Source organism: Nipponia nippon, unplaced genomic scaffold (assembly GCF_047370975.1).
Source record: "Nipponia nippon isolate SJK-2023a ecotype South Korea unplaced genomic scaffold, ASM4737097v1 scaffold_3, whole genome shotgun sequence".
NCBI classification, from domain to species: Eukaryota; Metazoa; Chordata; class Aves; order Pelecaniformes; family Threskiornithidae; genus Nipponia; species Nipponia nippon.
Window position 1 is genome coordinate 34,235,182 of NW_028262347.1, and position 13,455 is coordinate 34,248,636.

The 13,455-nt window shown below is 42.2% G+C and overlaps 1 protein-coding gene across 1 annotated transcript in view; it reads right to left on the reverse strand.

Annotated features, from left to right (window-relative positions):
* NELL2 (neural EGFL like 2) overlaps positions 1-13,455 on the reverse strand; it is a 155,529-nt gene that overhangs the window by 75,423 nt on the left and 66,651 nt on the right. Inside the window, exon 12 of the mRNA XM_087766512.1 lies at positions 10,836-10,964. Coding sequence (XP_087622638.1) covers positions 10,836-10,964 — 129 coding nt within the window. The remainder of the gene's footprint in view (positions 1-10,835; positions 10,965-13,455) is intronic.

The window sequence follows — 13,455 nt, forward strand, 5'->3', positions numbered from 1 at the left end:
CAGATTCTTCTCAGGAAGAGACAGCACAGATTGTACTGCACGTGTGTACTTTAAAACTCCTTGTCGGAAGACAGGTGCACGTATAACAGGATAGTACCTGTGGGCTGCAGTAAGGCCCCTGTGGGTGGGTTAGACGGTATTTGAGAGTCTCAGGAAGAGGATAGACTAGTGGAACTATGCTCTGTCCTCTCTGAGACAGAAACATGAACAGCCACCAGAAAAAAAGCAAGATTAAGGGGATCCTGTATCCTCCCCCTGCCAGGCTTAAGGCAGCAGCTTAAAGGAAAGGAGCGAATGCAAGCAAGTCCATGCTCAGGGCAGCAGGTAAACACCCTCCTTCCCCACCTCGCCTTCCCAGGTGCCTCTGTACAACAGGTATGAGGCTCTGGAGGTGGAAGGCCAGTCAATGGATGATGCGGATGACAGTCCATCCACACCAGAGGTGTCGCCAAGGTCAGAAAGGCCTACACCGTGTATCATGACAAGGGGAAGAAAAGGAAAAAAGACGGGTTATAGTTGTAAGTGACTCCCTTCTAAGGGGAACAGAGGGTCCAATATGCCAGACAGACCCTCCTCTTAAGGAAGTCTGCTGCCTCCCTTCAGCCCGGGTTAAGGACATCACTGGGAAACCTCCTAGCCTGGTACGGCCCTCAGACTATTACCCATTACTGCTCTTCCATGTGGGTGGCAATGAAGCTGCAACACGTAGTCCAAGGGTGATCAAAAGAGACTTCAGGGCCTTTGGTAAGGGAATCGGGTTATTTTTTCCTCTCTCCTTCCAGTTGCAGGCAGCAACATTGGAAGAAGCAGACGGATCCAGTCTATTAACATATGGCTCCGTGGCTCGTATCATCACCACAATTTTGGGTTTTTCAACAATGGGATAGTCTACACAGCACCAGGCCTGCTGGCATCAGATGGGATTCACCTTTCTCAAAGGGGGAAGAAGGTCTTTGCTCACAAACTAGTGGGACTCATTGACAGAGCTTTAAACTAGGCTTAAAGGGCAAGGGGGATAATAACAAGCTGTGGGATGACATGCCAAGGTTAGAGGGATGGGGTGCTAGCGAGGGCCCCCAACCTCTTGCTCTGAGACGTGCTGGGTACACTGCAGCACACAAAGTCTTATGGAGATGAGCCAGGGGCTCCTGAGGTAATAGAAGCCAATAGGGAAACACCAGTGAAATACCTCAAAAGAATTAAGAGGCGTTCCTCTAAGAAGGAGACAGCCAACAGCCCAGCTGAAGTGCCTCTACACCAACGCTCACAGCATGGGCAATAAACAGGAGGAGCTGGAAGCCACCATGCTGCTAGAAAGCTACGACCTGGTTGCCGTTAGTGGAACTTGGTGGGACAAATCCCGTGACTGGAGTGCTGCTATCAAAGGCTACAGGCTGTTCAGAAGGGACACGTATGGAAGGAGGGGTGGAGGGGTTGCCCTCTACATTAAGAAATGGATAGATTGTGAAGAGCTGTCTCTGAAGAATAGCCACGAGCAGGTTGAAACCTTATGGGTAAGAATTAGAGACCAAGGCAACAAAGGGAACCTTGTGGTTGGTGTCTACTACAGACTGCCCAATCAAGGGGAGCCTATTGATGAAGCCTTCCTTCTCCAGCTACAGGAGGCATCAAGCTCACAGGCTCTCGTCCTGCTGGGGGACTTCAACCACCCCGAAATCTGCTGGAAAAGTAGCACGGCGAGCTGTAGGCAAGCCAGGAGACTCCTGGAATGCATTGAGGATAACTTCTTAAGCCACGTAATAGACAGCCGCACCATAGGGGATGTGATACTGGACCTGTTGGTCATCAACGCAAGTGAGCTAATTGGTGACGTCAAGATTGGAGGCAGCCTGGTGCACTGGTGGCAGTGATCGTGCACTGGTGGAGTCCACGGTCCTGAGGGATATGGGTCAGGTGAAGAGTAAAGTCAGGACCCTGAATTTTAGGAAAGCAAACTTTCAGCTGTTCAAGGAGTTAGTCAACAGAACCCCCTGGGAAACTGCCCTCAGGCACAAGGGAGCAGAACAGAGCTGGCAAATCTTTAAGGATGCTTTCCATAGAGTGCAAGAGCTCTTGATACCCAGGTGTAAGAAATCAGGAAAGGAAGGCAAGAGACCGGCATGGCTGAGTTGAGACCTGCTGGTCAAACTAAAGGGCAAGAAGGAAATGCACAGGCAGTGGAAGCAGGGACAGGTATCCTGAGAAGAGTACAGGGACGCTGCCTGGTTGTGTAGGGATGGGGCCAGGAAGGCCAAGGCATAGCTGGAGCTGAACTTGGCAAGGGATGCAAGGAATAATAAGAAGGGCTTCTACAGGTACGTCAGCCAGAAAAGGAAGGTCAAAGAAAGCATATCCCCCTGACGAACAAGACTGCCAAACTGGTAACAATAGATGAGGAGAAGGCTGAGGTATTTAACAATTTTTTTGCCTCAGTCTTCACCGGCAACCTCTCTTCTTACACCTCTGAAGTGGATGGACCACAAGACAGGGACTGGGGGAGCAAAGTACCTCACACTGTAAGAGAAGATCAGGTTCATGACCACCTGAGGAACGTAAACACACGTAAGTCTATGGGACCTGGCGAGATGCATCCCAGATTCCTGAGGGAACTGGCTGATGTAGTTCCCAAGCCACTCACTACGATATTTGAAAAGTCATGGCAGTCAGGTAAAGTCCCCGGGGACTGGAAAAAGGAAAACATTGCACCCATTTCTAAAAAGGATGGAAAGGAGGACCCTGGGAAATACTGACCTGTCAGCCTCACTTCTGTGCCTGGGAAGATCATGGAACAGATCGTCCTAGAAGCTGTGCTAAGGCACATGGAGGACAGGGAGGTGATTCGAGACAGCCAGCATGGCTTCACCAAGGGCAAGTCCTGCCTGAACAACCTAGTGGCCTTCTATGATGGAGTGACTACATCAGTGGACAAGGGAAGAGTTACAGATGTCATCTATCTGGACTTCTGCAAGGCCTTTGACACAGTCCCCTACAACATCCTTCTTTTTTAATTGGAGAGACATAGATTTGATGGGTGGACTGTTCGGTGGATGAGGAATTGGTTGGATGGTCTCATCCAGAGGGTAGTGGTCAACGGCTCAATGTCCAGGTGGAGATCAGTAACAAGTGGTATCCCTCAGGGGTCCGTATTGGGACCAGTACTCTTTAATATCTTCATCAATGACATACAGTGGGATCAAGTGCAACCTCAGCAAGTTTGCTGACCACACCAAGCTGAGTGGTGCGGTTGACATGCCTGAGGGATGGGATGCCATCCAGAGGGACCAGGACAAGCTCGAGAAGTGGGCCCATGTGAACCTCGTAAGGTTCAACAAGGCCAAGCGCAAGGTCCTGCTCCTGGGTCAGGGCAATCCCCAGTATCAGTACAGGCTGAGGGATGAAGAGATTGAGAGCAGCCCTGCAGAGAAGGACTTGGGTGTACTGATAGATGAAAAGCTGGACATGAGCCAACAATGTGCGCTCACAGCCCAGAAAGCCAACCGTATCCTGGGCTGCATCAAAAGAAGCGTGCCCAGCAGGTCAAGAGAGGTGATTCTGCCCCTCTACTCTGCGCTGGTGAGACCCCACCTCCAGCTCTGGGGTCCTCAGCACAGAAAGGACATGGACCTGTTGGAGCGGGTCCAGAGGAGGGCCACAAAAATGATTGGAGGGCTGGAACACCTCTCCCATGAGGAAAGGCTGAAAGAGCTGGGGTTGTTCACCCTGGAGAAGAGAAGGCTCCAGGGAGACCTCATTGCGGCCTTCCAGTACTTAAAGGGGGCTTATACGAAAGACAGGGACAAACTTTTTAGCAGACCCTATTGCAATAGGACAAAGGGTAATGGTTTTAAATTAAAAAAGGGTAGATTCAGACTAGATATAAGGAAGAAATTTTTTATGATGAGGGTGGTGAAAACCTGGAACAGGTTGCCCAGAGAGGTGGTAGATGCCCCATCCCTGGAAACACTCAAGGTCAGGTTGGACAGAGCTCTGAGCAACCTGATCTAGCTAGAGACATCCCTGCTCATTGCAGAGGGGTTGAACAAGATGACCTTGAAAGGTCCCTTCCAATCCAAACTATTCTATGATTCTATTTGGGGTTTCGGTAGGGTCTAAAGCACACAGTACATTTCTGCAAGCTATCCAGTAGATTATTGCCCATTCTACAGAAACAAGTGGCAATATTGCAACTCAGCTGTCTCTCAAACGATGCCACACTAGTCAGAGTACCATAACAGATACAATCACTGTGGCTGCTATTGCTCTGCACTCTTCATAAAAGAATATTTATTTTTAATTCGGTTTGGTTTAATGTGAGGCATTTCTGCGTCTTTGTTACAGCTCTGGGGGATCCAACCTCTACGTATCATTAAGAGGTGTTGCACTTTTAGACTGAGGTTTTAAAAGTTACATAAGGAAACCAACCAACTGGCTGTGGGTACTTTTCAGCACAGTGACAGCATCTAATTCTTTCAGCAATCACCTCCCAGCTACTAGTGAAAACTGGAGATAAAGGAAAACAAGAACAAAATGAAGGCTTTAGTTTCTTTTCTCTTTTGCTTTGAGGTTGCAGATTTCAGCAATTTGTATGAAAACTTACACCTTAATTTCTCATTCAAAACCAAAATGCAATATATGCTTTTATTGCTGGTAGAAAAGGGCTGCTCTCAGTAAAATAAAGCATCTCCTTACCAGACAATGCTAACACAGAAGACTTTTAAAGAGTTTCCAAGAGGCTCCCCTTATATGACTAGTTTCAGGGTTTTTTTTTAAGTGTAATAACATCACTGTCAGTCCTGGCTATGGGTGGATGATAGAATCAGTCTGAACATCCTTCTTGTAGAAGTAGTTAAAATCAAATAACACTGAATCACATCCTGCAATTTGTACATGTACAAACCATTCCACTGCTACAGGCAGCGGGACTATCTGTACCCCAGTATGCACCACACTTTATGAACTGGTTGTCAGGGATACTACTTGTACACTTTAAGTTAGGAATTTGCTTTATTATCTTCCTGAGTAAGAGCTATGGCAGACAAGAAGGATTTGGCCCACCCTGACACACTGACACATTAGAACTGGCCTGATAATTCTTCATATTCAGATTTCTCAGTAACATAATGATGAAAATAAGATGACACTGCTTTTGCTTAGGAAAAAAGTATTAATAATTGATAATATATTAATACTGTTTAATATTAATGTTTAATTTTAATATTAATAATGTTTAATTACTTTTTAATAGAGATTTGGAAATAACATTCTGCCCTTTAGGAGTGAAAGTTTTTCTTTCTGCTTGATTAGTTTTCTAACCCAACCCAAAATGACAAGGTAATGACTCAACACTGCCAGTTGATGGAGATTGAAATCTCTGTTTCTTAGCTATATGGGATACTATTGCCACATCTCACTTAAGAAAAAAAATTATGTAGGAAGAGAGAAGCTTGGGTAAGCTTCCCAGTTCCACAAAACAGACAGTACTGCAGAGCTCCTAAGACTCTCATCCAACAAATATGGCGCATACTGTGAAGACAGCAAAGCTAGCAAATAGCCCAATATTGGTTACGAAAGAGCACAGGACTTAACAGAATATATTTTAATATGCTGGGATTTATTTCCATTACAGAGGTCTCTATCTTACTTATGCTTTTCTCAACATTACACTTACCAAAAGAAAAAATGTGTTGTTGATTACTGCACTTGGCCAATATGATGCAACACGTATCCTACTTCAATTTGATTATTACTTTTTATCTTTTGTAAGATTTCTTCTCTTCACTGCAATCTGTAGAAATCAGCCTCATTCTGAAATGTACTTTATTTTTGTAATCCAGTAGTTAAAAACAAGATTAACAGTAAGATTAACAACAGATTGTACTAATTAAGTGAAGAACTGTAATGTTTTTCTTGTTGGGGAAGAGGGTTGAATAATGCGTTAGTATTTTTACCCAAACACAGGAATAAATTAATAAATCTTTCTAAGCAGAACGGGAACATACAACTCTGAGCTAAGGGAAACCTGCTGAGGTCCAACCAAGTGGTGCTTCCACCATGCTTCAGACATCTACTCTGGAAAGAGACAATTCATCCTCTAAGACTGCTTACTTCCCTCCACTGACGATGACTCAAATCAACCCAGCTTATTCAAAAGCAGATTTCTAAACTGAAGACCTTCTTCCCTCGAGGGACAATCATCAGCAAAGCTGCTGATGTAATTCTCAAATGTAGACAAAGTCACTCAGTCTTTGGTCTCATTTCAGCTGCTGCACTTGAAACTAGGACAAACATAGCAACAGCAGAGAAACTAGGAGAGTTACTGAGGAAAAAGGATAAATTAGAATAGAAATGGAAAACGGTTACACAAAAATTTATTTAATAGTATTAAATGATCCCAAATTCTTAAGATAAGTTAGCTAGGTGGGGTACTGTGCAACTAGTACAACTAAATTCCCAAATGTCAGAAAATAAACACTATGGTCCACACACCCATAAGGTAAATTTGTGATGTGTGGAGGGTTGACCTTGGTCAGCAATTCAGCACCCACCAGCTGCTCACTCACTCTCCCCTCCAGTGGGATGGGGGAGAGAATCAAAAGAGCGGAAGTGAGAAAAAACTCATGGGTTGAGATAAAGACCATTTAATAAGTGAAGGGGAAAAAGAGGGAAAAAAAGTGATTCAAAGGCAATCACTCTCCAGCTCCCACCATCAGACTGATACTCAGCCAGTCTTCAAGCAACAGCCACCTTTGAAAGAGTACCCCCATTTTTACTGCTGAGTACAATATCATATGGTCTGGGATATCCCTTTGGTCCGTTGGGTTCAGCTGTCCTGGCTGTGTCCCCTCCCAATATCTTGCCCATCCCCAGCCTACTGGCTGCAGGGGAAGTGAGAAACAGAGATAGCCTTGACACTGTGCAAGCACTGTTCAGCAATAGCTAAAACATCTCTGTGTTACCAACACTGTTCCAGTCACAAATCTATAAACTACAGCACCACACAGGCTGCTGTGAAAAAAAATTAACTCCATCCTGGCCAAAATCAGTATATGATGTAAAACAGCCTCTGCATCAGCAAAATCCTCTCGATAAAGAAGCAAATAACCTGTTTTTCTCAGATCATGTTCAGTCCTAGTGCTTACAAAAGATTACTGCATGCTCCTGTCGTCTTTCTCGAGCCTACTCTCCTCTCTATTTAATCAGCAATCCCTGGCAACACTTCTGAAGTGAAATCAGATTTTGCACAGAGATAGTTGAGTGCTATGATTAAATCAGAAAATCGGACTTCAAGCAATCCTTCCAAGTGCAGTCTCCAAAGAGTACAAGTAACACCTCCTCCCCAAACACATCTTTTGAGGACCACCACAAGTGCATGACACGGGGCATCAAAAAGCTTAGGTTCAAGGATCTGAGAAGAACACCTAAAGCTGCCACCAGCAGAGTATTTGCAAACCCATCTAATTTGAAATATCGGTATATTTCACTCCTCTAGATGCATCAGAATATCTTGACAGCCAAGAGTCACAAACTTTATCTTTAAAAACTTTTTCAGCCTAACCCCACCACCACAAATGTAGTGGGCATTGAACACTATTTGAAACATATACCGGAGGACGATCATCAGTTTGAGAGCACTGCAGGTGTTGCTTTGGGAAAAACTAATTACACTTCATCAGAACATCTGTGTTTCTCAAACGTTGATGCTAGGTAGGCTATACACCAAGGATGTTATATTCAAAAGCATTTACACCTGGGCAGCACAGCATAATTCATACCCAACCTGCCCACAAGGCATCTCAAACTGCATAATAACCTGAGGCAGAAAATAGATTTCAGAGTACTTGGAATAAGGCTTACAGCACGTAAATGAAGAAATCCCAACTCTTTAACTATTGCTTTAAACAGTCCTCCAAGGGAAAGCTAAATGTGGCATAAATATTAACAAATATTATTATTATAAAACAGAAAGGTATCCACTATAACAGTATCTAGAGACATCACACAGCTTTGGAAAAGCACTAGTTCTTTCTAGGACAGAAGCCAAACTCTTCCATCAGTGAGATGACATTTATGCAGCTTTTCCAGACCCACACTGAAACCAGCTTTGAATATTTTTATTTTTATTCTTCTGCCTTAAGGAGAAGCTCTACCAATGGGAGCATCATTACTTCCGTTTATTCTTTGAATTTTGACAGTGCTGAGGCACAAATCAGGATTGTATTTAGTGAAGTTTGGCTCTAACACAGAATCAATGACATCCAATTTTGCAGTATATCTGAAGTTTGTGAAGCGCGAACATAGAAACAGCTATCATACTCATGGGCTCCAGCCATTACAAAAAGCCTTCTCTGAAAGGCTTTGTGTTAACTCGACATTTCTACACTTGGCATTGCTTGTAATTAAAGCCACAATAATGGCACAGTGAAGAAAGGGTATGTGCTGAGAAAGACAGGTTGGGACCATTTTAGCCTTTCAAGATGAGGGACAGGACTCTGAAAAGACTTGGTGTTACACTATTGCTATTGTGCCCTTTGCTATTACATTGTTTAATATTAAGGTAAGAGTCTCTTTCCAGAAATAAAAACCTCAGTGCTCAAAGAGACATTTGGGCTGGAAAAAGGGATACAATACTAAAAGCATAACTCTGAAGAAACACGGGTATTTCAGTCCCCTGCCCCTCCCCTTCCACAAAACCAATCCTAAAGTTTCAGTCTGTAACCTTATGTCCCCTCCCTCCAGCATATGACCCACACACTCAGTCAGGAATGGCCAGCCAAGGCCAGTTCTGGACTCATGTACCAAGTGTGCTTAGTTCAAGTATGGTGCCTACACTGCAGCTGCAGTACATAACCAGCAGCAAAGCTAGACTGTTTTGCCTGCTGAGGTAGCTTCGTCCTTGGCTGGGAGAACCTCAACTGGTAGGGACCCAATCTCACGAGCTTTGCTCACGTGGGCACATCTTCCTAATGGGACTTACTCGCACTATCTTCAACGTGAGCAAGTGTTCCTGGATCAGACCTTAGATCATATACATTTTTAAGAGACAATTTAATGCATCCAAACATAGTAATACAATTATTATTTTTATGTAAATAATGTGTCCCAACTCTTTATTCACTTATGCAAGTTTTTTGAAAGCACTTAAGCAGATTGATAAACCCCACCCAGAACCAATGTCATTTGCCCACACAGAAGTAATCGGGCCAAGAAATCTTCTCAAAAAATCATCATACTGAATTCAGGTACTGCACAAACTGGTAAATCCACTTATAATACGAATGCATCAGTCTCATATATGATAATCTACTGTGTCCTCATCTAAACATTTCACCGCTAATGCTGATCCAAAAGCTTCTTTTTTTTTTTCTTTTTTTTTTTTTTTTTTTTTTTAACTTATGACATGCCTGGCAAGTTCCACACATAGCAACAGACTCTAATTTGAGCGATGCGGAGATCACTAAGAGAGCATAACTTCTTTTTCTATTTTCATTCAGCAGAGTAACAACAGAGTCGCAGAAAAAAACCTTCTTAAAGCACCTGATTTCACTATAACTCCTTTGCTCCAGTGGCCCCCTTGAAAAGGAAACGACTGATGAGTTCCCAGAAATACAGATCCGCAGCCTAAGTCTTGGCATAGTCTCCAGGGACTATGGGATAGAAAGTGGCTGATGCTGCAACACAGAACAAGCTATACAGCAGGTTCTGATGTCAGGTGCCTGCTGGGACATGATGAGGGGCAAGGGATTTGTTTCTGCATGATTTTTAGTTCTACTTCTCAAAACAGGCTTCCATGAGAAGGCTTACCATAAACATTAAGCAGAGGGGTATGCGAAGCTTAATTAATTATATGCTCCTTTCTGGAGAACAGTCATGAAATCTCAAATCTAAATCTACAGATGAGCATTCCCACTGACGTTAATGCAGCTACTAACTCAAGTAAGCTGCACGCATTAACTTTTGCAGAGTTCAGCCAAAGGAGTAGTCTTAAAAGGTCTTGATTCATCCCATGTAATTGTGCATCGTCAGAGAACAATCCAGGTATTAGGTGGGACTGCAGAGTACCTTAGGCTCTACTCACAGATGCTTAACTTCCAATTTAGCAGGCTAAATCTGAACCAAAATGCTTATTAGTCCAAGGCCATCCTGCTGCCAACACGTAAGCTTTACCGTACGAATGGCCTGATAGTACACTAGTAGTATGTGTTTGCAGAATCAGGGTTTTCATGAGGAAAAGCAACAGTCAGCACAAAAGCTGAGAGATTGTGCAGAGGACTTTGGCTCTTGCTGCTGGAGCGGGGATGTTTTGGGTTTTTTTCACAGGTTTATGCTAAACTGTAAAGACACAAATTATAGAAGCTTCTCTGATTAAGTAACTTGTTGCTCCCTGATAACAAAAGAGCAGCTCAAATAATAAATCATTACTCAGTATGATTAATACTAGTATCTAGTCTATAGCATTTACTTACTTCCTGGGGAGACAGAATGGGAACAGGCAGCAGTGAAAAGAGAAACTAAATGTTATACTAATATGCTATTCAAATGGTTGACTTTTAGGTTGCCTGAATATCTGAATACCATGAAAAAAAAGGAAAACTTTCCTATGGAATCATGTTTCTAAATTCAAGACCTCAGCCGTACTAACTTGGAACTTCAACACTGACCAGAATTTTTTGTTTTTTAAAGAACTTAATTGGAGAGATAATTATTCTAGTTGATTAATATGCTGCATATCTAATTCTTTGCATTTAATAGGCCTATCCCTTTGACAACTCATGAATCAATACATTCTTCCCACAGTAATTTATACAGCGAAGCTATGCATCTTTACAAGATATTACCTTCACAGTAGGCATTGTCCTCCCGAAGGGCTCGGAAGCCATCTCGGCAGCTACAGACAGCTCTGTCATCTAGGTTTCGGCAGACAGAATGCTCCATACAGTTATGTCCTTCAGTGCAAAAGTCATGGCCTGTACAGAAACAAATATGATTGAGGGTTAAAAAGAATTCAGGGATTATAAAACACCCTTGTCAAAGACAGTCCTATCTTTTTTCCAGTTAGGTCAAAGAATACCTTTCTATTGTCCATGAGATAGAGAAAAATGAATTGTACCAAGCATGAAACGGATGAAAGGAGTAGTAAAGGCCACAAGAACAGACTATCTCTAAGTCTTTGATTCAATTTCAGGTTATGGCATTGATCTAAGGCAGCTGGATAAGAGGTTTGTTTAAATCCCCTTACTGTCTCCTTGTTGTTGTTAAGTACTTTTACAGGACATTTCTTAATTATAGATTTTTCTTCATTTTCTTTTTTTTTTGTTTGGACATTTATAAGAGAGTTCAATAGCTTAGACAAACAGTAGCTCATTTACTAGTGGTATTACTTTTTTTCCTGGCACTTTTTGTTCCCAGGTGTATTTATAAAATCCTTCCACATTTAACCAAAAGTCTTTGATTAACATTGACTTGTTTTGCTTTTCTCTTCCCCTTATTCTCTTCCTCTCAAGCTCCACTGACTTAATACTCTTCCCTGATTGCATCATCCTTTCCATTTCAGAGAAATTTATTTTTTAAATCTCACCTTTTAGCCATCCCTATTTCCTATTTTCCTATTTTTTCCCTTCCATTTTTCCTGAGTGTGACTGTTTTCCATTGAACCTTAATTACAATTTTGTCAGATTCTGAAGTTCTTTTCCAGCCTGGAAAATTTAGATTGAACCTTTCAACTCAGTCGTTTTTTTTTTAAATTCCTTCTGTTTGCTCTCATGAAATCTAATGCTGCTGTGGTGCTGAACACCATTAAATCATCCTTTATTATGCTGAATTCAAGCTGGTTGTAGTAACTGACTTGAAGCTTCCACAATTTCCACATCTGTCTATAAAGGTGTGGAGCTTGTCTCCTTCATTGCCTTCTCAACAATTATTTCATTTGTTTAAAGTTTTCTTTAACTGAAGCATTAGAATTGATCAAGCAGCAGTACTTCACTGTTGTTTTCCAATAACTATTTTCTTGTCTCGAAATCTCCCACAGGAGAACTGGGGAATGTGGGTCAGGCTCAGGTGACCAGGACTGGTGTAACAGCAACAGCTCCAGAATGCAAGCTGGAATCAGGCTGCAACACAGGCCTCTTACAAAAGAACAACCAAGTATTTGTTGGCAGTAAAGATTATTAATTTTATCACTCCACCTGGCTTCTGCTTCATATTTTGCTATGAAAGAGCTTCTACCCCAAACTTCACAGAAGCTAAGTTAAATGAGCACTTCAAGCAGGACAATGGCAGCGTCTGCTTGGAGGTCAGGTTAGAGAGGTCTTTTGCACCTGGGCAGCTCATGAACAGTGTGAAGCAACACAAACCAAGTAAAACAAGACAAGAGAAACAGAAGAGCCTGTAAAGGCAGAATGTTTTAGTACTGAGACCCAGTGACATGGTCATGGTGCAAACATCACAGTCACTATGGTATAAGAGGCAGATGTTATTCTTTCTCACTTTCTTTCCTGTTGTGGGTTGTCTCCCTGTAACCTAGCGATATGTTTAGGTAATGTTACTTAAATATTATAATTCACCGTAGCTACCACAGTGCTGTTATCTAACATAGGACATTAAGAAGCAAAAAGTTCTACACTTTTACTAGCGTTAGCAGGTCTTCAATACTCATTGATGACAGCAGAAGTGTGTGTGTCAAGAGCAGCCTCTGGCCATGGCAACATCTACTCTTTGACTTTTTGTTGTCCTCCTCATTCTGTTAATGACAACGCAATAGTCTTATTTTTGGATTTCCTGGCCTGGATTAGCTGTATCAGACTTTGGCATTAAATAACTAAAAATACACGTTATCCAGAAAGGGTGATGGCTTTTATACCTATTTTTTGTTTTTCTTAAGATTCTTAACACTTACCTATATCAACTGTATTACTAAACAAAATACATGCTGCTGAATAATAGCATACAGCAGCTTCTTAAAGATTAAGCTCCATAGCTCATGAGAGGCCAAGCTATCATGGTTCAGGTAGGATTGAATACGTTCAGAAAGCACTCATCTGACATATATTAAAATTTTCTAGCTCTACCAGGCACAAGAAACAGAATTCTTTTCTCTAAGCCACTGAAGATTTTATAGAAAATTATCATTAAAAAAATGCTATTTGACTGGGATAGACTTCAAGACCTATCAACTTTTCTTAAGTTCTTTTCTTCTACTTTCTTATCTCTCTGCTTGATGTCATTAATCATATCCTTCGTGTTTGCACCGAGTAGCACAGAAACATGTATAGCTGCACTGTTCTTTTCACTGAAGTATACCTAAAATCAGCCCAAGACTCTAACACCTTCTTTCATGCCTGGTATCAATTTATCATTATTTAGCTATAGAAGAAACAGACGTAGCCACTTGAAGATGCAATTGCTCATAGCTTTGAAGATACCAGTATTAGTCCAGATCAAAAGAGTGGGCTCAAGACA